This window comes from Durio zibethinus, chromosome 13 (assembly GCF_047325235.1).
Source record: "Durio zibethinus cultivar Kanyao isolate XHJ-2024 chromosome 13, ASM4732523v1, whole genome shotgun sequence".
NCBI classification, from domain to species: domain Eukaryota; kingdom Viridiplantae; phylum Streptophyta; class Magnoliopsida; order Malvales; family Malvaceae; genus Durio; species Durio zibethinus.
The window spans coordinates 24539160-24566839 of NC_143174.1; the positions used below are offsets into that span (position 1 = coordinate 24539160).

At 29.5% G+C, this 27680-nt stretch overlaps 3 protein-coding genes across 8 annotated transcripts in view; 1 reads left to right on the top strand and 2 right to left on the bottom strand.

Moving 5' to 3' along the window:
* LOC111302611 (cuscuta receptor 1-like) overlaps positions 1–9347 on the bottom strand; it is a 30115-nt gene extending 20768 nt beyond the window's left edge. Inside the window, 12 exon segments of the mRNA XM_089742208.1 lie at positions 423–569; positions 1108–1248; positions 3102–3194; positions 3700–3765; positions 6039–6131; positions 6655–6711; positions 6868–7023; positions 7349–7499; positions 7591–7670; positions 7747–7902; positions 8030–8188; positions 8346–9347. Of these exon segments, the coding sequence (XP_089598334.1) occupies positions 423–569; positions 1108–1248; positions 3102–3194; positions 3700–3765; positions 6039–6131; positions 6655–6711; positions 6868–7023; positions 7349–7499; positions 7591–7670; positions 7747–7902; positions 8030–8188; positions 8346–8787 (1741 nt within the window). The 5' untranslated portion in view covers positions 8788–9347.
* Positions 9348–13949: 4602 nt separating this feature from the next.
* Positions 13950–16779, bottom strand: LOC111303323 (uncharacterized). Its single transcript, XM_022899497.2, has one exon. The coding sequence runs from the start codon at positions 16669–16671 to the stop codon at positions 16054–16056; it is 618 nt and encodes a 205-aa protein (XP_022755232.2). The 5' UTR covers positions 16672–16779; the 3' UTR covers positions 13950–16053.
* A 4452-nt stretch (positions 16780–21231) lies between these two features.
* Positions 21232–26840, top strand: LOC111303318 (uncharacterized). 6 transcript variants are annotated; one of them, XM_089742221.1, is made up of 10 exons: positions 21232–21481; positions 21626–21697; positions 22142–22213; positions 22326–22397; positions 23425–23496; positions 23607–23678; positions 24355–24498; positions 25296–25367; positions 25857–26003; positions 26218–26840. In XM_089742221.1, exons 1-10 carry the CDS (start codon positions 21457–21459, stop codon positions 26250–26252), a joined length of 783 nt encoding a protein of 260 aa, XP_089598347.1. In that variant the 5' UTR covers positions 21232–21456; the 3' UTR covers positions 26253–26840. The 6 variants fall into 6 exon arrangements, with proteins under 6 accessions (XP_089598347.1, XP_089598343.1, XP_089598348.1 ...); XM_089742217.1 differs by having other exon boundaries at positions 26473–26840; XM_089742222.1 differs by having other exon boundaries at positions 26586–26840.
* Positions 26841–27680: the final 840 nt, after the last annotated feature.

The following is a 27680-nucleotide window of genomic DNA, read 5'->3' on the forward strand; positions in this document are numbered from 1 at the left end:
AATTATTGTAGGCAATACCCAAGTTTTGGAGATTTTCCAATTCACAAAAACCTGCAAAAGTAGCATTATATTAAATAAATGAATAAGGTGCCATGGGTTGGAACAAAAAAAAAAAAAATCCTAGTCTCTTGATCCCTTGCATATTGTCACTTATTGACTTTTTACGAAATTTAGAAAGATCAAAAGAAAAAAAGGTAATACATAATGAAAATTTAAGAAAATTTGGTGTTTGTTCAGTATATAATAAGTTTCGTTATTTTTTAATTAGTTATGATGAAGGGTAATATTATATAAGAATAATATATGAAGAGTAACACTTTGTATGGGGGAGAATATTTCAAATGCAAAAGGGACAACATAAGTATAGGATGGAGGGACCAAGGAGAACTTAAATCAAAGGTAAGGTATATATCAATCTCAACCTTGGGAATATAAGGTGCCATTGAGTCCGCAGTCCCATAATGCTAGATCCTTGAGAGAAGGCATTACTCCAATTTTTTGAAGAAAGTTGTTTTCCAGGGAAGTTTCCACTATGACCAAGGATTCCAAATTCTTCAAATGAATTGGACCTATTTCAAAAAATAAATATATACGGAAACGTAAGAAGATATATTTAAAGTAACAAAAAAAAAAGGATAATATCATAATATGTATGCAATTAACAATAAACTCACATCCTATCATAAATTACAACTTTAACAATTGTATAAATATTTATTTCATACTATTAAGTCAATTAATCAAGATGTTTATTTTGGAAGAAAATCAAGATGCTTTTTTAGAAAAACAAAAGTAAAAAAATATGTCAAAAAGCTTAAATTAATTCAGATAAATATTGTTAATGACAAGAAACAAAGTTATCGATGACTTAAAAACAACAAATTTCCTTTTTTTCTTGTTATTTATATAATTGCTAAACTATTTTGCTTTTTATTTTTTTATTGATTACTAATTTACATAGACTCATAATTGTGATACATTCATTACAAAATCTTGTAATTTTAAGTATATGCGATGCTTATTTGAATGGCTAGAGGTAAGAGACATCCAAAAAAAATAAAGAAATAAAATGGATCTATAACTGCAAATTTAAAATATCTAATTTACCATGAAAATTGAAGCTGCCGTTGACGTCACTCACTTCCAAATATTTAAGAGAAGCCAACATTCCAATATCTTGAATAAAGTTGGAAGGAAGAGATGAATAGTATAATATCAACTCTTCCAAATTTGTCAAATATTTCCATTCTATTCAATAAAAGTTATGAATTATGTTTGGAATTGAAAGACATAATTACAAATGATAACCGAAAAAATGATACTACTACTGAGTAAGTAAATAAAAAATTAAAATATTTAATTTACCATGTAAATTGAGGCTGCCATTGATCTCACAAAAATACACGTACAAAATTTTAAGGGAAGTTAGCATTCCAATATCTTGAATAAAATTGGAAGGGAAAAATGAATCTTCTAACATCAACTCTTCCAAACTCGTCAAATTTTGCCATTATGATAAATGAAAGTTAGAAATTATGAAAATTAAGAAGTATGTTATGACAAAAAATAGTTGCAAATGACAACCAATAAAATAGTTCTCCAAAATAAGTCTCAAGTATAGTATATGCATATAAGCTATGAGATTTGGCCAACGATTCATGTCTTTTCTGTGAGGGTTGACCCTATAATGTGATAATTTAAATCTTTGGCACTGCTTAAGTTAGGGATTATCATAGAAAAAAGTATATGCAAATATAAATACATTCATTTTTGTTGACTCATTTTAATGGATAGAGACAAAAGTTTTAGTAAAAGGCTCAATATTAAATTTAACATATGTAATATTATTTATTTTTATAATTTTTTATATATTAATCAAATTTATTTACATAAAAAGACTATTGATTAAATTTACCATTAGTCAAGCATATTTGAAAAAATCATTTAACAAAAGATAAAAATCACAATGAAAAAGAATTTTAGGGCAAAAGTTAACTATTAAGTATATGAAAAATTTTCTATCTATATATTGGAATAATAAGAGAAATTGTGTTAAAAAAACTTTCAAAAAGTATTCAATAATGTCATATGTGAGAAAAATGGGAAGAATTTATAAGAATAAATAGGGGAAACAAAATGATTTGATAAAATTAAGGAGAGGGTAGAGCAGGGAATAAAAATTTAATACAAAATTTTTAATTTTTTTATTGATCTAAAAAAAATTAAATCAAATTATATAAATATATTTATATACACACACACACACAAATCTCAATGCCATAACATTAAAGTTATCCCATTTCAATCTAATGCAAGTATTTGGTTAATATAAGGCTTGACGTTTTTATTATTATTTTTTAAAAAAAAATTATAATTTTTGATATTTCTCAAATAATATGTTCTATTATCAACAAAAATAATTCTAACAAAATTAAATAATTATTAAAAATAAAGGAAGTAAATAGAATTAAAAATGAAATAAAATAAAAAAATTGACAATTTGAGTAGAAAAAGTTTTAAATATTTAGAAGTGATAAAGAAAAGAATAAAAAATGTTATACTTGATTAATATATTTATCTAACCTTTAGATAAAAAATTAATAGATAAAAACATATTAATCAACATAATAAAAAAAATTAAGAAACATACTCCTGTTTTTTTTCTCAAATTAAATCTCCTCATCCTTTTTAGATTGTCTCAAAATTGTTTTCATTTCCTTTAACACCTACAATTCATATTTTAGAAATTTTTCATATTTTTACTCTTTAGAATTTAAATATATAGTTTATCAATATTGCAAAAAAAGTGAAGAAATACTGTTGAAATAATAATAAAAATTTTATTTGGCTTATATAAAAAAAATAAAAACAAAGAAATTGTCACACACTATTAAAATTAAGTTTAAAATTATCTAAACAAAAAATTAAGTTCCAAATTGGTATTGGGGTGACATGGTAATAAAAGGTATTTAATTCAAATAAGAAATAGATAAAAAGTAAAATAAATGTTTGATCAGTACCTTTTCCTAATTGATTAAATAAATGTAGGTAATAATAATAATTATAAGAGCAAATCATTGCATATAATCATCAAAACTTACGGGTAGTCAATGTTCCATAAAAATTAAAACCACCCAATGCAAGAGTCTTCAATGACGGGAATAAGTCCAGCAATTGCAATGAAAGGCTGCAAGCTGTAAGTGAGACAATCATTACAAGATGGAATGTAAAAAAGTTAGTAATACAATTAAACCTTCTTGTATGATTTGTAAATACACATATTATAAATCTTTAAACCCTTAAATTTAAACCAAGGCATACTTTCTTGTAAAAGTAAATGTAGTCTTCTAATTCAAAATAGAGAAAAGGCACAATATTGAGTTGCAATCAATTTAAATTTGCTTTTAATTTTTGCAATAAGAAAATAAAGAAGAATTGTGGTTTTTTTATTTTTTGTACAACCAAAATTTCATTAATAATATTGTCCAGCAAAAGTGTACATATACAAAAGCAGTTAAATATTAATATATAATATATTAACATTACTAATTAATCACTGAAATAAAATATTACCTAAATTGAAGAAAAGGCAAATGTTTCGGTCAATTTGAATTTTAATTTCTTAAAGTGTTTAGAGATGTAACTAATTCAAACATGTATGAACAAATTGATGAAGACACAAGTTTGTTTAAGCAGTACCTCTGATGTCATTGGGGTTATAGCAGGATAGAAATAGATTTTCCAAGTTGCTCAAAGTATCTAACCCTGAAGAGAATCACAAATAAAAATATAATTAAATTAAATTAAAATAAAACATAATATTCAAGCATTTGGGCTTTAAAGCATATATTTAGGTATTATATAATAATAAGATATCATCTAATAACTTTAGAAAAAGAGAAAGGAAGGAGGGGGTAATTTTACCTTTAAGATCTATTAAAGTTCTTGTAATTTTAAGTATATGTAATGCTTATTTGAATGGCTATAGGTAAAAGACATCCCAAAAAAAAAAAAAGATTTATAACTATAAATTTCTGAAAGATCTAATTTATCATATAAGTTGAGCTTGACATCACAATCAAATACTTGAAAATTTTTAAGAAAAGCAAACATTCTAACATCTTGAATAAAGCTAGAAGGAAGAAATGAATATTCAAATGCCAACTCTCTTAAATTTGCCGAAATTTTCCATTTTATTCAATAAAAGTTAGAAATTATGTTTTGAATTGAAATATATAATTATAAATGACAATCGAGAAAATGGTATTATTACTTACTAAGTAATTGAAAAATGGAGAGATTTAATTTACCATATAAATTGAAGCTCCCATTGAACTCACAATTAAACATGTACAAATTTTTAAGAGAAGTGAGCATTCTAATATCTTGAATAAAATTTTGAAAGGAAAGATGAATCTTTTAATGTTAATTCTTTCAAATTCATCAAATTTTGTCATTATAATCAATGAATATTAGAAATTATGAAAATTAAGAATTATGTTATGACAGAAACAATTGCAAATGACAACCAATAAAATAGTACTTCAAAATAAGTCCAAGTATAGTATATGCATATGAGCTATGAGATTTGTCAAATGATTCATGTTCTCTCTTTGAGAGTTAATCCTCTAAGGTGATGATTTAAATCGTGGCACTACTTAAATTTGGGATTATCATAGAAAAAAGTATTCACAAATATAAATATAATTAGTAAAATTTTACTTGTACTGACTCATTTTAATGAACAAAGACAAAAGTTTTAGTAAAACGCCTAATATTAAATTTAATCTATATAATATTATTTTTTGTAATTTTTTATATATTAATTAAATTTATTTACCCAAAAATACTATATTGATTAAATTTTTCATTAGCCAAATATATTTGCAAAATCATTTAACAAAAGATAAAATGCAAAAGAATTTTAGGGCAAAAGTTAACTATTAATTATATTTAAAATTTTATCTCTATATATTGGAATAATAAGAGAAATTATATAAAAAAAACCTTTCAAAAAGTATTCAATAATGTAATATTTGAGAAAAATGGGAAGAATTTATAAGAATAAATAAAGGAAACAAAATGATTTGAAAAAATTAAGGAAAGGGTGGAGTGGAGAATAAAATTTTAATATAAAAATTTTAAATTTTTTATTGAAATCTAAAAAAATTTTAAATCAAACTATAGATAATATATATTTATATTAATAACAGAACATTAAAGTTATCCCATTTCAATCTAATGTAAGAATTTGGTAACATAAGGCTTGATGTTTTTATTAATTTTCTCTTTTAAAATATTTTTATAAAATTTTATAATTTTTATATTTTTCAAATAATATGTTCTATTATCAACAATAAAATTCTAACAAAATTAAATAATAATTATTAAAAAAAAGGAAGTAAATAGAATTAAAAATGAAATAAAAAAATTGACAATTTGGATAAAAAAAAGTTTTAAATATTTAGAAGTGATAAAGAAAAGAATAAAAATGATATAATTGATTAATATATTTACCTAACTTTTAAATAAAAAATTAATAGATAAAAACATATTAATCAACATAACAAAAACAAATTAAAAAAACATACTCCTTTTTTTCTTAAATTAAATTTTCATATATTGTTTGGATTGTCACAAAATTGTTTTCATTTCCTTTAACACCTACAATTCATATTTTAAAATTTTTTCATATTTTTTATGTTTTAGAATTTAAATATATAGTTTATTAATATTGTAAAAAAAAGGGAAGAAATAATGTTTAAATAATAATAAAATTTTATTTGGCTTATATAAAAAAAATAAAAACAAGAAAATTGTCACACATTATTAAAATTAAGTTTGAAATTATCTAAAAAAAAGTTAAGTTTGAAGTTGGGATTAGGGTGACATGGTGGTAAAAGTTATTTAATTCAAATAGGAAAAGATAAAGAGTAAAATAAATGTTTGACCAGTACCTTTCCTTAATTGGTTAAATACATGTAGTTAATAATAGTAATTATAAGAGAAAAGCATTACATATAATCATCATAACTTACAGGTAGCCAGTGTTCCATTAAAACTAACACCATACAATCGAAGAGTCTTCAACGATGGGAACAAGTCCAACGATTGCGGTGAAAGGCTACAAGCTGCAATTGATACAATTATTCCAGCATGAAATGTAAAGAAATTAATAATACAATTAAATCTTTCTGTATGATTTGTAAATACACATATTATATATTTTTATTCCCCCAAATTTACATCAAGATGTACTTCCCTGTAAAAATAAATGTAGTCTTTTGATTCAAAACAGAGAAAGGCACAGTATTAAATTACAATCAATTTGAATTTGCTTTTAATTTTTCTAATGAAAAAATAAAACAAAACCGTAGTGTTTTCAATTTTGTGCAACCCAAATTTCATTAATAATCAGAGTTAGAGAAGTACAATATTGTCTAGCAAAAGTTTACATAGACAAGAGCAATTTAATATTAATATACAATTCATTAACATTATTGATTAATCATTTAAATAAAAAATTACCTAAATGAAAGAGACGGCAAATGTTTCGATTAGTTTGAATTTTAATTTCTTAAAGTTTTAAGAGGTGTAATTCATTCAAACATGCATGAACAAATTGATGAAGAAACAATTTTGTTTTAGCAGTACCACTGGTTGAATAGCAGGATATAGATAGATTCTTCAAGTTGCTCAAAGCATCTAACCCTGAGAAGAATCACAAATAGAAATATAATTAAATTAAATTAAAAATAAAACATGATATTCTTGCATTTGTGCTTTAAAGCTTAAGTATTATATAATAATAAAATATCATTCAATAACTCTAGAAAGAGAGAAAAGAAGGAGAGGAGGTAGTTTTACCTTTAAGATTTATTGATCTGTTCAAGTTGTAGCATCCTAAAGACAAAGACTTTAGATTTGAAAGTTTACCAAGGGATGACAATATGCTACAATTGAAGAGATTCTGCCTCAAATCAAGCACTTCCAGATTGATCAACCTTAGTTCCGTTTCATTGTCTATATAACATTAATTTACATAATTAATTTCATTACTTTTTAATTTCTTAATTAATTCTAAATAATTGAAAACTCTTTTTGGAAAAGTACAAAAATTTCCACTGAAATATTCCAGTTTGTAAACATGTAAATTATACATTTCCCAACAAATTGTGTTAAATACCTTTGGATGGAACAAAGCCGTTCACTTGATTATCCCAGATGTCTAATTCCACTAAATTAGTCAAAGCATTCAATTTTGAAGATAAAATTACAAAAAAAAACTAGTAATTAATTAACAAATCATATAAAACCCAAACATATATAGATTTTAAATCATATTTACCTTTAATATGTATCGGCCCATCCAATTTGTTACTTTCTATATACAAAGACTTCAAATTTGAGAGCACAACAAGAGATAAGAATATGCTGTTGTTGAAGAGATTTTCACTTAAACCAAGCACCTCAAGTTTGATCAACCTCAATTGTTCATTCTGTGAAAAATTAGTAACATAATTTCATCTTCAAAAGAATATCTAATTATTATATATATTTATTACTTAAATTCAGTATATGTTGACTTACACTTTGAAATAAAGATCCGAGACTCTCAATTTGATTTTGGCCTAAATACAACTCCTTTAAGTTTGTCAAATTATTGAATTCTGTTCAAATCCAATCAAATATATATCAATCTAGTTATTCCTTTTTAAAACCATGAGATTTTTAAAACAACCCTACCTCGTAAATTAACAGTTCCTTCTAATCCGCAATTCTGCAAACGCAAAGATTTTAAAGATGTAAAACCATCTAGATGTGATAAGATGTTGTTTCCTAATACATTGCCATATAAATCCAGAGTCTCTAACTTGTTCAATTTTGATAACCTCTTCATACCTGTTTCCAATAATATTACAAAATTTTAGTAAATAATCACTACTTTATAAATATATATAACTCAATTACGAAACAAATGTTATTTACTTTAACTTGATTTTTATATATAACATAATATTAACATTACCCTGTATAGGATTTGACCCAGTGAATTGGTTTTTTGCTAGATTTAAAGACTTGAGTGATGAAAGTTCGCTTAAAGATGCTAAAATGCTATCATTGAATTGATTAACACTTAAGTCAAGGATCTCTAGTTTGTCCAATTTCAGTGACAGCCTTTTAAAACCTACAAGGAAAAATGTAGCATTTAGTGACTTTCCGAAAAAAATGAAATAAAAAATATTTAGATAAGATGAACAAAACTGGTGATCAATAAAAATGAATTTTCAAATGCAAAATATTTATTGAAGTAGCAGTTAGTAATTAGGTGAATTTGAATTAACCTTGATTGTCAACACAACCAGCAATGGAATTGCCAACCAAATAAAGACTCTTCAATTCCTCAAAAGGAAGAAACAAAGAGGCATTGAGATACCAAGAATCTCTCCCACTCCAATCGTACTCTCCCAAATAATAATCATAATAATAATAATTATTATTATTATTATTATAAACTAAATCACCATAGACTTCAAAAGTTGTAAGATTAAGGAAGAGTCGGATCACTCGTCCAGTGGAGGTGTTGCACTCAACCCTTTTCCACTGACAACAATCTGAACTCTGTTTTCCCTCATCTATCCAATAATTCTTTACATCTTCAATATGAGTAAAGAAATGTTTGAGTTGCAAGAGAGCAATTTTTTCTTGCTCCCAGCACCTTTCACATTCACAACACCTTCCTAATAGGAATGCTACCAAAACCACCCATAACCATTTCCACTCCATCTTAATTAATTAATGCACTCTAAAAAAACTTAATATTAACTCTGCTGCTATGCATTTGGCATCACTATATCCATGGGGTTTATATACTAAAAAGTCACTTGAAAAGATACAGCCTTATTTCCTAGAAATTCATTGAAAATGGCACACTCAGTCTTGACGTACTTGTCAAATTCCATAGCACTAAGAAAACACATTGCATGAAGCTTCCTACAAATTTTCTTTGTGGAAAAGTAAGCACAGACTCTGACAATTATAATAAACACTCCATCTTAATTATAACATCATTAATGTCTTGTAGTGACATTGCTAACAAAAATTAGTGCTTACTTTTTTTTTTCTTTGTAAATCCTTATTAAAACTTTTGTTTTGTTTTTTTAATTTAATTTTTTAGAATACTTTAGTTTTCCTTTTAACAGCTTCATTTTTTTTTTGTTGCTAAAACAATTTTAGGATGTATTCCATAGTAAAAAAAGTGAAAAGATGAATAAAACAAGGTCAAAAGTGGAAAAAAAATAAATTTTAGCTATGTTTTGTAAAAATAAAAAATAAAAAAAAAGATTATTATCACTTATTAATACAAAAAAATCACTCCAAATGTAAAAGAAAAGATGAAAGAAAATAGAAGAGGTATGAGCATGTGTTACATATTTATAAAATTATCCGTCATATTTAGATTTTTTTACAAAATGTTATAATAATAAAATCATATTTTTTTTCTTTCATTTTCTAACTCTACCAAACAATAATGAAAAATATTATATTTTCTTTCTTTTTCATTTTTTTTAACCAAGCACATCAATAAAAATAAAATATATATTTTTTATCTTTTTATTTTTCTATTCCCATACTAAGCAAGGCCTCTATTTAGTAATTTTTTTTTGTTTGCCCACCTTGCTAGGGTTATTGCCAAATTTCATGTCAATATTAAATATTTCCACAACTAAAGGGAGACATGATGGCCCATTGTAGCTTTTCTACCTATATCAAGTTAGGGAGGAAGATATTACATATATTAATTCATTGTCATGACTAGTTGATGTCTAGACTTTTGTTTAGCAACTGTATTATTATTTAGGAGACATTGACTTTGGCATCAACTATGAAATAGAACAATGGATCAGTCTACACGCCAACCTCATGATAGGATGGTGGATTCCTCCTCTCTCTCTTTCCTGGAAGATATAAATTTGGTGTGGAAGTAATCAAATAAACAAAAAGTTACCTTTATTACATTGTTTGCCGCGTTTCTTGCTTCTACTTGATGAATGGTTTACAGTCTATCAAAAGACTTTGACTTATCGTCAACTGACACAAATTATTTGCAAACTAAAAAACTATTAGTTATGTAAGGGAATAAGAATATATAATTTATTTTTTATTTAATTATTGATTTCGCTATGATGATATTTGCTTATTTTTTGTTAAATATTTGAGAAATATGCATTTTTTAAAACTTAATTACTAAGAGAAATAGGTATACTAATAATTTGTTATTTTTCTCGGCTATAATAATGTGTTACATATTTATAAAATTATCTATCATATTTAAATTTTTTTACAAAAGGTTATAATAATAATATCATAATTTTTTTCTTCCATTTTCTAACTCTACCAAACAATGCATGAAAAATTACATTTTCTTTCTTTTTCATTTTTTTAACAAAGCACATTGATAAAAATAAAATATATATTTTTTATATTTTTATATTTTTATATTTTTTATTTTTTTATCCCCATACTAAGCAATGCCTCTATTTAGTTTTTTTTTTTTATTTGCTAACCTTGCTAGGGTTATTATCAAATTCCATGTCAATATTAAATATTTCCACAACTAAGGGGAGACATTATGGCCCATTGTAACTTTTCTACCTATATCAAGTTAGGGAGGAAGATGGAACGTATATTCATTGTCATGACTAGGTGATGTCTAGACTTTTGTTTAGCAACTGTATTATTATTTAGGAGACCTTGACTTTGGCATCAACCATGGAACGTATGAATAGGTTTACATGCCAACCTCATGATAGGATGGTGGATTCCTCCTCTCTCTTTCCTGGAATGTATGAATTAGGTGTAGAAGTAGTCAAATAAACAAAAAGTCATTTTTATTACATTGTTTGCCGTGTTTCTTGCTTCTACTTGATGAATGGTTTACAGTTTATCAAAAGACTTTGACTTAGCGTCAACTGACACAAATTATTTGCAAACTAAAAAACTATCAGTTATGCAAGGGAATAAGAATATATAATTTATTTTTTATTTAATTATTGATTTCACTATGATGATATTTGCTTATTTTTTGTTAAATATTTGATAAATATGCATTTTTTAAAACTTAATTACTAAGAGAAATAGGTATACTAATAATTTGTTATTTTTCTCGGCTATAATTTTTTTTAAAAGAATATAAATTAGTGGAGTTTTTTATCAATAAATAGTATGTGTTTATTCTTCCTTCAACGATTTAGATTTCGTCTTGACAAAAAATTTGTATAATATTTTTAAATTTTTTGTAAAATTGATAAATTTAGTAGAATTTTAAAAAATTTATACTGATTTATCCAAAAAAGAAGAAAATTTTTTAAGCTCCTGAATAAAAAATTATAAATTTTATAATTGCAATGAGCTGCTAACCAAACTCAAAGGAAGTTGGGCTCAAGGGAATGATCAGGTCTGATCTATTCCCATAGTTGTAGGCCTTCTCATAGCTTTAGGTAAGGGATTTGTCCAAAATTTAGTGTTAAGTGAGAAAAAAATTATCCCAGCCCCAAGATAGAAAAATGCGGGAGAAGTTGGTGTTCAATTTTAGGAGGCCGATAATAACAGGCCCTATTGATATTGCCACGGCACAAGAGGTTAATGTTCACAAATAGGAGCCCAAAACTGCCTGGACCTCTAGGTTATGAAGACGACGGAGCCCAAAGGTTCATGGTGACTACAACAAAGAAAAGGCAGGCTTGGACTACGGTGATCATACAATATGGGCAGCACTGTTTCAGGACATGAAGCCCACTTGACTTGACCATACGTCTTTCTTAGTTTTGTCTGGAAAGGTGAGATCAAATGTTTTCTCCAATAATAGGGACAAGCCTTATGTCCGGTAACAATTGCTTTTTAGGTCCAATATTCGCATATTCAAGTAGTGTGGGACAGTTTTTCTGTGACCAACACGCATGCCATAGTCTATATTCTTTTCGAGTTCATCTAATCTAAACTTTCAAGAACTATATACATGCTTTAAGCTTTCTGGTTTCATGGGATCTTCATTAGTTGTAAAATCCTTCATATCGGCAACCATCATGCCTTGCAATAAAAAAAAAAAATCTATAGATTGTGAGCTGTGAGCTTTCTTAGAACTTCTTTGCCGATTTCAATGTGTGCATCTTTTTGGGCTAAATGAAACCAGTTCATGAACTGACTATCATAGTTCCATCAGCAGACATGCTCAGCTCAGCTATGGTCTGAAAATGAAGATTAAACTGATAGAAAGGATGGTACCCATATCTTCAATATCGTAAGGTGTTGTTACACTGTATGCTGCTTGACAGTAATGTTTTGAGGTGTAGACGTTAACTAGCGGCTATAAAACAATACAACTAGTTTCATCTTCCATTGCAATGTGGTCGATTTGGCTTAGTCGAATTCTTTAATTCTTTAACATATGTCTGCCAGTGCCTTCAAAGTTGCAATGAATGCCAACCTCTTTTATTCAATTTAACTAAACATTGTAGCCCACGGTATCTACATTCTTTAAATTCCTGTCCATAAATACAAAGAAATATAACTCTCTGTCTGTTCGTATAAACAAAGGGCCCCACCCTGCTGGCAAATACACAAGACAATAAATAACTAAATAAATAAAAACAATAGCAAAAATTAAAGGCTACACCTTGCTTGTTTTGCATGGATTCAGAGGTTTGCTAATTCTTGACAAAAGTTGAAAAGCCTACTTAAAAGTTGAGAAACAATTGGGATTAGGAGTTTTATAGCATTGGCCTTTTGCACTAGGAGATGGACGACTTAAAGGAACAGGTATGATAATTGGAATTTTAGATTTTTGCAAGAGTTGCTGAGAATTTAGGATACCAGTAACTAATCACAAGAGGTTAGGATTTAATGATGATAATGAACAATAATTTTTATGAATTTGCTTGGAAGAGTAATGAACAATACCGTATTTGAAAACTTTTATGAATTTACATAATAATTCAAGTTGAAGGAGCTATTATCTAAATACTTTTATAGAATAAAAAAAATCAGAAAAGCAGTATCTAATAAACAAATTATTTATTCTAAGTAAATTGATGAAGATATATTGGCCATTTCCTTACTGTTTTTTAGGCAAAATGAAGAGATTTTCGGTTATAGATCACTAAATGTATGCTACTGTACATAATTCTTTTATGACATTTTGTGTTTGAAACCAAATGACTCAATACATATATCAATATATATATATATATATATATATATATATATTTGAGATTAGGCAGATCTAACAAAACCAAAATTCAATGAAAAAAGGAATACAGAATTAGACAAAGAGCCCCAACAGTTTTCTTTTTCTTCTAGTAGAAGCACAATAGAAAGAGTGGCAACTTTATCCATTTGAACTAATAACCAGCCATGGCATCACCCACCCTCTTGATGCCATTTTTGAGAAGAATACAAATAAATATTTTCCTTAGCAGTAGGCCCTTTGAAGAAAATCTACAAATCATCAAGAAAACTTCTTTTGAAGAATTGTTTTCCTGGTTTCAACATCATCTGAACTGACCAAATTCACAGGTTGGATAAGAAGATTGAAACATAAAAACACAGTTTCTTCACAAAGAGACAAACAATATTGTTGAATTCCTTAACGCCACTTGCCAACTCATTGTCATACACATCATTGTTTTGCAACAACTACGAAACAAGAACTGGCATAGAGAATTTTAAAACCTTTCAAAACTCCAATCCATCCTTATCCTATCATGAAAGAAAAAAGGAAAAAACAGATCGAATCGATTATCATCATCGTCATCAATAATCCCTCGTGGCTGGTTCATGCACATGGGGCTTGTCAATTATTGTCTTGACCCTCAAAAATAGAATGACAAGTACTTCAAAAATTTTCACTGACATTGAAGAGCCCACTCGAAAGTGCGAAATTAGTAAACTACAATTGCAAAATTTAGTACATCAGCATCAGCTCATCTGATCTGAAAGTTGCAAAACAAACACCAATTCCTGAGTCAAATGATCTCTAAGATATTTGATGATGATGATTAGATCGAAGGGAAACAATATTTGGTTGTATGGTGCTTACATCACAGGGAAGTTTGATCCATCTTTTTGGCTTTGGGTGAGAATCTGACAGGCAACATGGACCTCCTCTCAACTGTCCAAAAACTGCTATGATCACTTGGAAAAATTTTCTTTGCAAAGTAGATATGAATGGTCCCATATGCAGGCTGTTGCAAAGCCATCACAGCTTTCATATGGTATGTGGGTTGGCCGGCGTTTTCCCTTTCACAATTTGAAGGCTTTCAGTTTTCTGGACCCATTTGGGAATTGGGAGCCCTCAAAATAAAGAAAAAAAAAGTTTTAATTTTACAAATTTCATTATTTGCGAGAAATTAAGTTTGCGTGATAGGAGTATTAATCCAAGTTAACAGCATTTACAGCTATACGTACGGGAAAATTTTAAAATATATATATTTTTTGAATTGATAGATTAAATTCTTTTTCATAGAAAAGAAATGAGTGAACGATCATTTCTATTAAAAGAAAAAGAGTAGTATAAAATATTGAAGATTTAATTATAAAGTGAGTAGTTACTAAAAGTTAATTATAAAGAAAATTTATTATTTTTTAGATTAATTAATATATTATTGAAATTGATATTTAAAAGTTATAGATTTGAATAAATTTAAGTATATAATATTTTATTCAACCACTTTTGTAATTAGATAGGAAAAATTTTAAAGATAGATTAAAAATTAAAAGAAAAAAAAAAGAGAGTCATGATGTGATTACCAATACACAAATTTTAATTTGGGGGTAAATAATCTTTTAGCTGTCAATTTTTTTAATTATTCAAAATAATTGTGTCTGTTGTGCTTTTAAAAAAAATAAGAAAATGGCAAAATGGAAGCTGTGGATTCCTGTGGGCTTTGACCAGTTCTTGCAATTGTAGTCATTTTTTGTGCTAATTTGCAAGTCTCAAGCGACACCTGAAAAATTTTTTAGTTTCGCTTTATTATTGTGAAATAATTTTTGTCTTCAAAACTTTGTTTCATTTTTTAAACGTAAATATTTCTGTTTTCTTATCTTCTTTAATTAATCATATTATTATTTACCACCTTTCCCTTCTTTTATCCTTTATTAATCCCCCATTAGTACGATTATTACCATAATTTCAATCAAATTTAGGGATGGTCCAACTGAGTTGAAGTTGATAATTTACTAGTTTTCATTTTCTTCCTCGACGGTAAGGTCATCTTCAAAGGTCTAAGTTCGTTCAATTTACTTCTCCCTTGCGTGTGTATAAGTAGAATCCAGTTACGTGAATTTCCCACAACTTCTCCATTTCCGATACCTGTAAAACAAGAAAAAAGAAGAAAATTAAGAATAAAACTATCAACTGTAAATCAAAACCTAAATTAAAAAACAAAACAAAATTAAGAAAAAAATTAAAAAAAAAAAAGAAATACAGACGGAAGAAAAAAAAAAACGGGACGAGTCAAAACGGGAAAAGTGGAAAAAGATCAAACGGAAGAAACGGCTGAAATGGAAAACGGGAAATGTCAAACCAAACGGAACACCAAAAAGAAAAAAGAACTGCGCTGGAATGGAATGGTGTTTGGAGAACAAAACAAATGGAAGAAATAATACTTGAAACCAATCAACACTGAGATCTGGCCTGGGATTGTCAGATTAGAGTTAATTTGATTAGATTAGATATTTTAAAGAGATTTTAAGAGTTTTTGTTTTTGTCCAAAAGCTCCTCGAATTTGTCATTGGCTGCAAATATGTGTATTTACACCAACAAAATATATGATAATATGTTCCTCGGATTTTACGGTTTCGGTCACCCGGAGTACACTAAAATTCATTTCCGTCCCGAATCCTTCGTTCAGATTTCCAACTTCTTCGCCGCAATCTGACTTCACCGCCACCGTCCACGGCTCTACTCCAAAGTTCGATCTCCAATCACCGGAAAATCTCGGAGACTTAACCAAAAATCGTTAAAAGATTACACATACCGCTAAGGAATCTTCATTAATCCTCGGCTTTTGACATCACGGAAAGCCGGCTCGGCCTAGGCTGGAACGCTGCGCGGCGACGCTGCTGGTGAGAGGAAGGTCTAATCAAAGCCGACAAAGCTCTCTTAACCAGATCTCCTTCGACTCCTCCGATTCTCACCAGCGAGTTCGTCATAGCAGACCTACGCGCGTTGAGCCGATTATTAGGCGCGCAACTTGTCACCGCGTGCGAATTATTAAAACTCTTATGAAGGCTGCAACGGAACGATCCCGGGTGCGTCGTAGGGGAACACATGCAAGTCCGCTTCGGCTGTTTACTCTTTAAATTCTTCAACACCTCGTTGTTTCTACGGACGGTAGTAATCGAACGGTTGGGCGAGATCGGACAGTTATCGAACGAGAATCGCACGGACGGCGCAGATGGAGAGTGGTTATAGAGATTGACACGTGGTGGAGAGATAGATCTGTGTTGATTAAAGAAAGTTGAGGAGCGTGAAGAAAAGCTTGAACTTGAATAAGCGAAGACCGAAGAAGCAGATGATGGAGACTGTGACGTGTAGTGAGAACTGAACCGGCCAGAAGTGCAGAGAGATCGGAGAACCGGACCGCTCGATTTTCTAGAATATTTCGCCATCTGTTTTTTGGTTTTTTTTTTTGGCCGAAGAGAGAGAGAAAGTATGAGAATTTTTTTTTGAATTTCTAAAAAGCCGCGTGTGGCTGTTTAGTTGGGCAAAACTAGCTTCACTCGAGCCACGTATTTATAGGGTGAGCGGAGGGGTCTGGCCGTCTGGGTTTTGGAAATTTCGCCATATTTTCAAAGTCGGGCTTTTTAGTTCTTGGTTTTGCGATTGTGCCCCTAACTTTTTTTATTTATTTTTCTACCCGTGGCATTATTATACTTTGCGGCTGTACACGACATTGTTATTTCCTTATTTTCCCATTGCTTTTCTTATGATATTTCTATTTTCCTTTTGATTAATTACAATTTATAATAAATATAAAGAAGGTTGGGAAATTATTTAATGCATAAAATATTTCATAAAATTAAATGAATTTGCAATAGCTAAGAATATTTAGCTTATTTTTAAATTTAAAGTAATTTTATTCATTTAAAAATGAATTAAAATGCATTTAAAAGAATGGACCACTTTATTGTCATTTTAATGCTCAACAATCTAATTATATCAAAAAAAGACATTACAATATGGTATATTTGATAGCATTTTAATTGAACTGTGCATAACATGATGTTTACCTAATTGTAATCAAGTATAACTTGAAAATTACTGCAAATGATAAGGCTTTCTTCAACTATGGTGGAGATAATGAGGAGGCTCAACTTTTTAATTTCAAATTAAATGTTACCATGGTTTGAGTTGCTTACTTATTACTTAGGTCTTGAATAAGATTTTTTAGATTCAGGATCGAATTTACTTGTGATATATATTATTATAATGATATATAATTATTTTTATTTAAGTTTCATTCAAAATATAAATATATTTTAATATTAATTAATTAGTAATTGTCAGTCACATTTTATCATAGTTGTTGATGATTTTTTGAGTTTGGTGATTGAATGCTTTATGAAAGAGCTAGCAAAATAATTAATTTAGATGTTGGAGTGATCTATTATAAAGAATAATCAGCGAACGTCATAGGTAAGAATTTAAAGTGTGTTTTGATATTCAAATCAGCAAAGATGAAAAAAAGGAAAATTAGAAAGATGGAAGAGAAAAAGGCAGCCAAGCCTAATTATTTTGGTCACACACCGAAAGCACTTTGTCAAAGCCAATTTTAGGTATTTAGGATCAATGATTCATTTCCTACTCAGAAGATTCTCAACTTTTCAGCAAAACTCCAATGAAAGACACGTAACGCCATCTGGAAAGGTGGGTTTGACAAAGTCAGTATCGAACAAAACAAAAGTAATTCAAATTGTTTGGGGCATGCAAAGACGTGTTACCCACACTGTTGTTCTGTTAAGTTTTAGAATATTTGATTTGATTGTTATACCAATTTTAATTCCATTCTCGTGGAAAGATTTAGTTGGATTTAGGTTCAACTTCTCAACTCCCAAAAACCAATTACAAATTGTTTAACCAATAAGAAGGTTAAACAATCTTATAATTTGATGATATAATCTGGTGTTATAATATTAAATTATTAATTTTAATTATTATATTCAATCATTAATAATATCAAATATCTTATAAAGAATTCAAATTTACAACTAAATCCTTTATTATTTAGTCAATGATTTTCATTTGATGTTTAAAACAGTAATAGTAATAATTTAAAAATGGAATTATAGGCGTTTTTAACATTATTATTAACATCTAAACAGCTTGGATTTAATATTTATAAAAATAACAATTAAAGCAAACCCTTCTGGTGATTACTGTGTAGCCCCAATCTTCTCGTTCAAGGAATGAGAATCCACCATTATCGTCAAGCAATGAGTTTTTTAATGTTACACGATGACCCAAAGGGCCGCATTTGTTAAATATAATAGCTGCAAAACTGATGATCTAATCATTGATTTATTAGTGAAGGAGAGAAGAGATTTGAACTCTCTCCGATTCTCAGAAAAAAAAAAATGGAGAAATCCCAATTTATATTCAATTTTTTTTTCAATAAACATACAATTCATGATAGAAGTTTCACTAAGTTTTTAGTCCTTTAGGATCCCCCCACCCCTATTTTTTTTTTTGCAATTTTTTCAATCACAACTGGCCAATAAAATTTTCCTTTTTCCTTTTCTAATTAAGAAAGAAAACAGGATTAAAATGAGTATTTAACTTTCATAAAACAACCCTATCGAAATTTCTAGTATATATGAATTTCTACACAAAAGGGCTCCACTTCCTTCAATTTCATTACAAAGTATTAGTAGTTGGTATAGAAATATGAAGAAAGGTTCCAGGCAGTTGTAGCACAAGTGACTTTTGCCCCCAGACCCACGAAAATTGAATGAAAGTAAGACGCGAAGGAATCAAAAAAGTGTTATGAGATTGGCCGACGCCAGCCAATGAGACCACACTACCCAATCAGCTAGCCACCTCCTTTGGACTCATTTGTTCTCAACACTTGACAAACTTTTTAATTAAAGAATTTAACATTTTTCAACATACACTAAAAGTTAAAAAATTTGAGTTTAAATTTAATTCAATTTATTTATATAATTATTTTTAAAATATAATATTCAATAAATTTGAATTTCAAATTTCAAAAAAAAAATTTATTTCGTTTTTAGATTGTAATTTTTTTATAAAAAATTAAAAAAATTTGATCAACAATCTCAAACTCTCTCTCTCTCTTTCTCCCTCTCTTTAGTTTCTTTTCTAGTTTAATTTCCATTCCCTCTTAATTATTCTCCTCCAAATACCATAATTCTAAGCCAAACGCGTTTAGAATAATATAAATAAAATTGGAAGATTCTTATGTCATAGACTATGATTATATTAATCAATAAAATTAATTAATCAAGTTTGAAGGTACTGATTAAGATGGCTTTGATTATTAACTTTGTTTTGGTATAACCTTTGATTGTCATGTCTATAATTATTTATTTGGTTATCTTTCATTACATGATTGATTTGTTTGTTTTCAATTTTACCAAAGTTGCTTCCACTTATGGATTTCATCACTTAGGAAAACTTAATCACATGAATGAATAATGATCATGTGATCAAGTAGGTAGACAATCAAACTCATATTCAAGATATATCATTGTCTTTTTTCTTATTGTTTGCCACCCCTTTTGGTTTCAAATTCTTCCTCAGCCTTCCATTCTTATTATTGGATTGAACTAGAGAAAGTGGGAAAGTTCAGTTAATATCTGAATATTTTCACGACAATCTATTATCCAATTGAGAAAGAAAAAGTTTGGAAAAATTGAAGACAACAATGTAAAAAATGTTAATATATAATAGAATTTGAATTTAATATAATTCAATTAATTCATATAATTATTTTTAAGAAATTATGTCTAATAAATTTAAAATTCAAATTTTAATACATACAAATTTTTTTATTATTTTTAAATTACAATTTTTTATATTAAAAAAATAATAAAAGTTATTTTTTTTTCTTTAACACTTGAAATAACCTGAATGGGGGAATGGTCTGAATCCCTATAATATCAACTCCTCCATGTGCAATGACCTTTGTTTTGTTTATATGGCAGTTAAGATAGTTGTGCTTCCACGCAAATATATGGCTCAATGGCCTCCAATTTGTTGTGTGGACTTTTCGGCTTTGAAACTTCGTATTCAAAAACAAATTAATAAATTTGATTCACTTGTTGGTTTGTATTCTTTTTTTCACATTAAAAGCATATTACATATAATTATTATATTATAATTAATCAATTATAATTCATAAATAGATGAAATTTATAATTGTTTATTTTCATGGAATAATTATAATAAAAAATTTGCAACTGAAATGCTCCACATGGTGCGGAAGCCCACAGGTTCCGAAGCCAAGAGCCAACCGTTTTTATTGATTGATTCCCGTTCCACCGGTCAAAAGTCAAGCTTTGTTTGAAGCATACGATTTCTTACCAGCTGGTTGGATTGGAGTTGGAGATACCAAAATTTGTGCCACGTTGACATTGGACTGCCTCACGCTTGATTTGAAATTAGATTTGAATGTTTGGCTTCAAATTCAGAATCAACAGAATTTGGAATGAGGGCAGGTAAGCATTTGTTGTTTTTTATTTTTAATTAAATAATATAATTAATATATAATTTATGAATTTTATTATCGAATGCTCTAATAGTATTTTTTTTTATATAAAGAGATAATAATATAGAGATAGATCATATTTTCAAAACCCATAATTTATTTGTACGGAAGTTAATTGCATTTACTGTATTCAACATTGTTTCAACAATATGCAAAATTGAAGAAATTATCATGTAAAACAATAAGTTTATTAAAAATAAAGTTTTAAGTATTTATAGAAAAAGTTAATTTGATACATTGAACCCTAAATTGACAGTATAAAAAAAAGTATTTAATTAATTGAATAATTTTTGAAAAATATTCAAATAGTTGAATTACATTCATTGTATCTTTTAACTTCAAAATTAAAGCTTTTAACCCATCAAAGAAGCCAAAAAAAGAAAAGAAAAGGCACCAAGGGCAATTCTTGCAACTAAACCACAATGTATGTTCAGGAAACTGCAACCCCAAGCCTGTTTCTGTTGCCATTCAATAAACAGAACCTGGAAGGCTTAGGCTGGAAATTCCTTCTCCTTTGCATGTCATGGCTCGATGGCTTGATGATTTGAAGCAGAAACGTCTTGATGGAATTTGCTTTGGTAACCACAGATAATTCCGAGTGACTTGGTGAGACACGAACCACCCTTGTCCAACCGGGTGGCTTGTTGATCAAGCGTTTTTCCCTTTTATGTCATCATCTTCATCGTCTCCTAGTAATGAAATCTTAATCTTCTTTGCTGTTGTGTCAGTTACGTACTTATTAGAACTAATAATCTATCTTCTTAATAAGACCAGTTGACCTCAAGAATTTAACAACTTTAACCTATGTTATGTGTTAATGTTATTGTCCATGGCAGGTTTGCGCAAGCTTATCATGTTGGATCTGGAAGGATGTAAACTTACCGCTACATGCTTGGATTCCATCTCAGGTGTATTTTCTTATTAGTAGCCTTTTCAGTGATACCTATAATTGTACAATTACTTGCTGCTATACATTGAAATTGGTTGTACCTTCAAACGTAACCATGTGTGGTTTGTGTGGCAAATTGGTTAGCGGATGTAATGTCTTATAGTTTGGAGATTATGTGGACGAGGATAAACTCTCTAGCATTATCATGCAGTAAAAGATCAACTATACCATATTGCAACAAACAATGAATTGTTAACAAGTTCATGGAGTTTGGTAAAGTGAATACATTGAGCTATTACTGAATTTCCTGGAAGTATAATAATTTTCATATGTTATGCAATTATCTTGTAATTTTTTCCTGCCTATGAAGCAGGGATTGGGATTGGAATAGTTTATTCAGTTAGATACCAGAGAGCATATATCATGTTCAGTTCATTAAAGAAATTATTTATTCTATCTGCAGCTCTTGTTGCTTTGGCATACTTAAATCTTGGAAGATGTGGCCTAACTGATGATGGATGTGACAAGTTTTCTGGTGAGTTGTAGTTGATATCTTTTAGCCCTTTGTTGTATTGAATAATCACATAGAACGATTGCATGGCTAAGTATAGTTAGTAATATTTACAGTATTTACCACTCATTTGCAGGACTTAAGAATTTGAAGGTATTGAACCTGCCATTTAACAATATAACAGATGCATGTTTAGCGCACCTAAAAGGTTCTCTCTCTTTCCCCTTTGTTACTGCATTGTGGTCCGTTAGTTTAACTTTTACTGGGAGTGGACCATTTGCATTCTTTCTTTGCATTGGACAACTTCTAGAGGGCAGTGCAAGTTAATGAATTTTACTAGGTTAGCTCAGTGAATTGCACCGTTGCTTTCCATAAATCATGACAATTGTAAAACCTTACTATTGTTAAAGTTAGTGGCTATTGATTTGTTTTTCAGACCTACAACAACAACAAAAAACTAAGCCTTATATCCCACAACTTTGAAGTCGGTTGTATGAAAGGCCAAAAAAAAGGAATCATGTTACGTCATAGTTTTGAATTTTCTTGCACCACTCATTTCTATAAAAAACAGCCTTTTCATCTACTTCCTTAAGTCTAATATCATCTCTTATTACTTGCATCCATGTCTTTCGTGGTCTACCTCTAGAAGCTTTGGTCACTCCCAAATCCAAAAGCTCATTTCTTCTAATTGGTGCACAGATAGGCCTACATTTCAGACTTTATTCAGAAAAAAGTTATGATCTAACTATAATAATGATATTTGCAACCTCATGCTTTCAATTTTGACAAATATTATGCTGTTCACTTGAGAACACAAGATGATAGTTAATAATTTTGACACAAAGATTGTCTGAGGCGACCTTCACTTACAGATAGTGGTTTCAATGCATCACTGAAGGTTTAAAAAGTCTGATAATGCTATGATAACTGATTTCTGGTTCATTTTCTGTATGTGATTGGTTGACTATCAAAAAAGATACTCGTCCTTATAATTTTTCTTGCAGTTCTACTGTGAAATAAAGAACCTTTGGTCCAAAGAGTGGACAATTTTCATTCTGATTCCATATTTTTTTATGCTTGCCCTTATGTACTCATGCTTGTTTGCAGTTTATTGTTGATAAGAATTTGAATAAATGAGACCATTGATCCTTTGGTTTATTTTACATTTGATTCTGGTCTCTTGTTTATTTGAAATGGTGATAAGTTTGTTTGATATGGTATATCTTTCTTTGCAGGATTAACAAAGTTGGAGAGCCTGAATTTAGATTCATGTAAAATTGGTGATGAAGGCCTTGCTAATTTGATAGGTTTCTATATCATGTTTCATTTTGCTGCTAGTTAAACTGTTATGTTGGGAGGATCTCTGTTTGCTTTAAACATTTTCATGACCTAGTTTATCTTGTGATTTTCTCTTCAGGCCTTTCACTCCTCAAAAGTCTAGAGTTGTCTGATACTGAAGTTGGAAGCAGTGGGCTCCGATACCTCTCTGGTTAGTAATCTATCTCTTATCATCTTGCTTGTGTGTGATATGACCAGTTTTGAACCCTTGATATTAGCTATAAGCATGACACAATTTCAGTGATACTTTTAGAAACCTATCTTCCAGTTAGCCCCGCTCTTACCTATAAAATTGTTCACAGATTTTGTTAAGTTGCTTTTCTTTGAGGAATCATCTTTTTTATTGAGTTAACAAGTTCTCTTAATTCAGTTGTTATATACATTTGAAATGGCTATTTTACCTGGATTTCTTTGACTTATTGCTCAATTTCTGTTTCCTTCTGTATATGATGATGTGTTGGAGAAAAGAGAAACATTTGAAACTTTCAGTTCTTCCACATATACGTTTTTTCATTTGTTTCTGAAATTTTATTTATGCCTTACACATTGACACTGGATGTCAGCTGAATATATATTAATGAATAGAATGTATTACAGAATTCACGGCAATCATATTGTTGTAGTGTTTGCTTCATCAATGACCTAACAAGGCAAAGCAACAAATCTTTAAGATTAGGGTTGTGGTGTTATACACCATCTATTATGATCCTTGCCCTTTTCCACATGGTTCTTTATTAAATTATATGTTCTTGGTTTCAATTTTTTCTGAAATTTTCTGTGCATTATAATGTTAAATGCATGATGCTGACTTGGTTCTGTTATATTAGGATTGACACATCTGGAGACCTTGAATTTATCATTCAGTTTAGTGACTGATAGTGGTTTACAAAAGTTGTCTGGATTGACTGCTCTTAAGTCACTTAATCTGGATGCTCGCCAAATTACAGATGCTGGGCTGTTGGCTCTGACAAGTTAGTACTTTCACTTATTTCTTTGTACCATTCTTCTAACTTTGTGCATCTAAGTTGGAGACATTCTGGTGTGCCTTTGATCCTATTTATGGCTTTTTGAAATCTTATGGTTGTATCTTTTGGTTGAAGTCTCTTTGCTGTCTTTGTGGAGTGAAGAAATTTGGAGCTATATTTTTCCTTGATTTTTGTGTTTTACAAGGTGACCACTGTGAAATGTAGGTTGTCCACCCCTTTTTCCTTGCCTTAGATTGTTACAGGATAGCCAGGTTTGGAGTCATAAATTTTGCTGAGCTTTCAGCTATGAATGTTTCCTTATATAAAAACATTGTGTCTCTAGATGGAGAAATCTTTGAAAGCAAATAAATGATTTTTGAACAGATCAGAGAACTCTGATTCATTATTGACATTACATGAAAGTAAATAAATAATAACTTAAAAATCCATGGACTGGATCATTCATTTCTTGTGTTAAGATGGCAAATTTCTTACCTTATTTTCATCCGTGGCTATTGGTGCATAGCTGTATATTGAAACCTGTTTCATAGTGTTATTCACCATTCAGGTCTAGTGTATTCTTCCGTCTTAAGAATCTTATATCAATTATTGCTGCACCAAGATGTGTGTAGTGACATAATTCATTTTCCAAAAGCTAAGTCTAAGTGGGCACCAAATTGCTGCTCCATTGTCAATATTTTATTCACACTTCTCTATTTTTCTTCATTGTGTAATGTTTTAAGGATGTATGAAGTCATCACATTTCTGATTTTGCTGATGCAGGTTTGACTGGACTGATGCAGGTTTGACTGGACTGATGCATCTGGATCTTTTTGGGGCTAGGATTTCGGACACTGGAACAAATTATTTGCGATGTATGTCAAAAATATTGAGATTGCTTAAGTAATTAAAATTGCAAGTTGCTTAATGGACCATTTTTCTTGTTTGAAAAACTTGAATCTATCATTTTGTCATATTCAAGTTTTATTATAGCTTTTAACCTTTGATGTTTTCTTTTTGTTTGTTTGAAAAACTTGATTGTTTTGGTTTGCTCTTTGCCTTGAAGACTGGATAGTTTGGACATACATACTTGAGGAAGTTCAGGAGTAACTTTGAGAAATATAAGGTCCCTTTAGTTGATTTATTGAGGTGTATTTATATCTCCAATGGTAGGATAATCAGTAGGCTCATGAGAACTTTTAGAATCATGTTTATTAAAAGGTTGTTGTGGTCTTCATCAATAGGCCTAATATTGAGTTTGGCATAATCTCATTTTCATTGTAAACTTTTCTCAAGAATTTTGTTTTACATGTTCTAATTTTGTGTTAAATGTTCTTGCACCTGCTTGTTTTCATGCTAAACAGGCTTCAAGAACCTCCAATCCCTTGAAATATGTGGAGGTGGTTTAACTGATGCTGGGGTGAAAAATATCAAAGATCTTACCTCTTTAACGCTATTGAACCTTTCACAAAACTGCAACCTGACAAACAAATCCTTGGAACTGATTTCAGGTAAGTTTTGCTTTTATTCCTCATGGTTTTATGGTGTTTGTTTATCTTCTTTTTTTTCTCCTTTTTTGGCCATTGTTAGTGCAATTCTTGAATAGAACAAACCTTGCTATGCTTGTATAGAAAATGATAGAGAGACATATATAAGACAGCTACTTGTATCTCTAGTGTCAGATTATCTCATATGGCAATTGTCCCGCTTGGCATTCTGCTGCAGGACCAGTGATTTGCAGTACTTTTGCTACTGTCTAGTAACTTGGTCATGTATGATTAGTTGGTCCAGGAAATGTCTAAACATGCAAAGATGAACGGGCAGTCAGTAAAACTGGTGAATTGAGAGCTTATTTGGGGCCTTCTAATAATGGCTTCTGAACGTGAAAGTATTCTAGTCCATGGCTTCCATCTGTCTGTGCTCTGATGAAGTCAGTGAGATCTTCTAATCATGGATTTTCATTTTCCGGTGTAAATGCAGGCCTGACCGCATTGGTGTCATTAAATGTTTCAAATTCTTGCATAACTAACGATGGTTTGCTGTATTTAATGCCTCTAAAGAATTTACGGTCGCTATCTTTGGAATCCTGCAAGGTAACTGCCTCTGAAATTAAGAAGCTCCAGTCAACTGCCCTTCCCAATCTTGTCAGCTTTCGACCAGAATAATATTGCTGGGGCAACTGTAACATATGCTGTAAATAGCTGCTATCACCTGGAGATAGCTCTCTCAACAATTCAATAAATATATGTTAAAACGTGAAAGGCTGCCTTACTAATGGGGTCAGGGTAATTGTGCTAATTATATGGACACTCAATGACAGGTGATTGAAAATATGTTTGGCTGCTGAATTTGACATTACCTCTTTTCTTGTTTCAAAAACAAACAAATTTTTTACATATAAATTTTATGTTAATTAACTATTTTCTGCACATTGTCTTCCAAGTTTTCATCTGGAGATTCAAAACTGAAGGCAAAAACCAGAGGGGAAGAGGTTTGACTGTGAGTTACACTTAATCTGAGTAACTTGTTTCAGGGTATGGTCTCAATCACAAGCATGTAAGCAGAATTACATGTTTGAATGTTTGATGAAATGGAAGCAAAAGCTGAAAATAAATCCTCAATCCTCAATAACATATAGTACAACAAGAGAGTCTATGTTCCTCAATCCAGTGCAAAAATCTATTTCTTCAAAACTAGAAATCAAAAAGAGAAACTTGCAGCTAGAAATAACAAATCAATAAGGTAAGCAACAGCAATCTCTAAATTATTTGCAACTAAATAATAAATTCAGCTTGTATATCAATCAGGTAAAAAATAATAAACCTAGTGTTGTAATAGAATGAAGCAAACATTGGATGTCAATTGTCTTCCAGTAGCCAGAGATAGATGCCTACTTCAAATCTTGGGCTTTTTACCTGGCAATATGATGAATTTACCATGCTAACAGTAAATTTTTTTGTGATAAGTTTTTCAGTTTATCACAGGGTAAAAGAACAAAAAAAAAACAGTAATAATTAAGGATTTGGTTTTGCCAAGGAAAATTAATTACCGGACGTGGACCATAATATGAGGCTTCAACCTTATCTGGAGTAACAAAAATTTCATGTCAAAGTGCGACGATTGGACCAAGGATCAGTTTCATCAGAACTGCTTAAACCATAGGGTTTAATTTGGGCTTATTGGGCCTC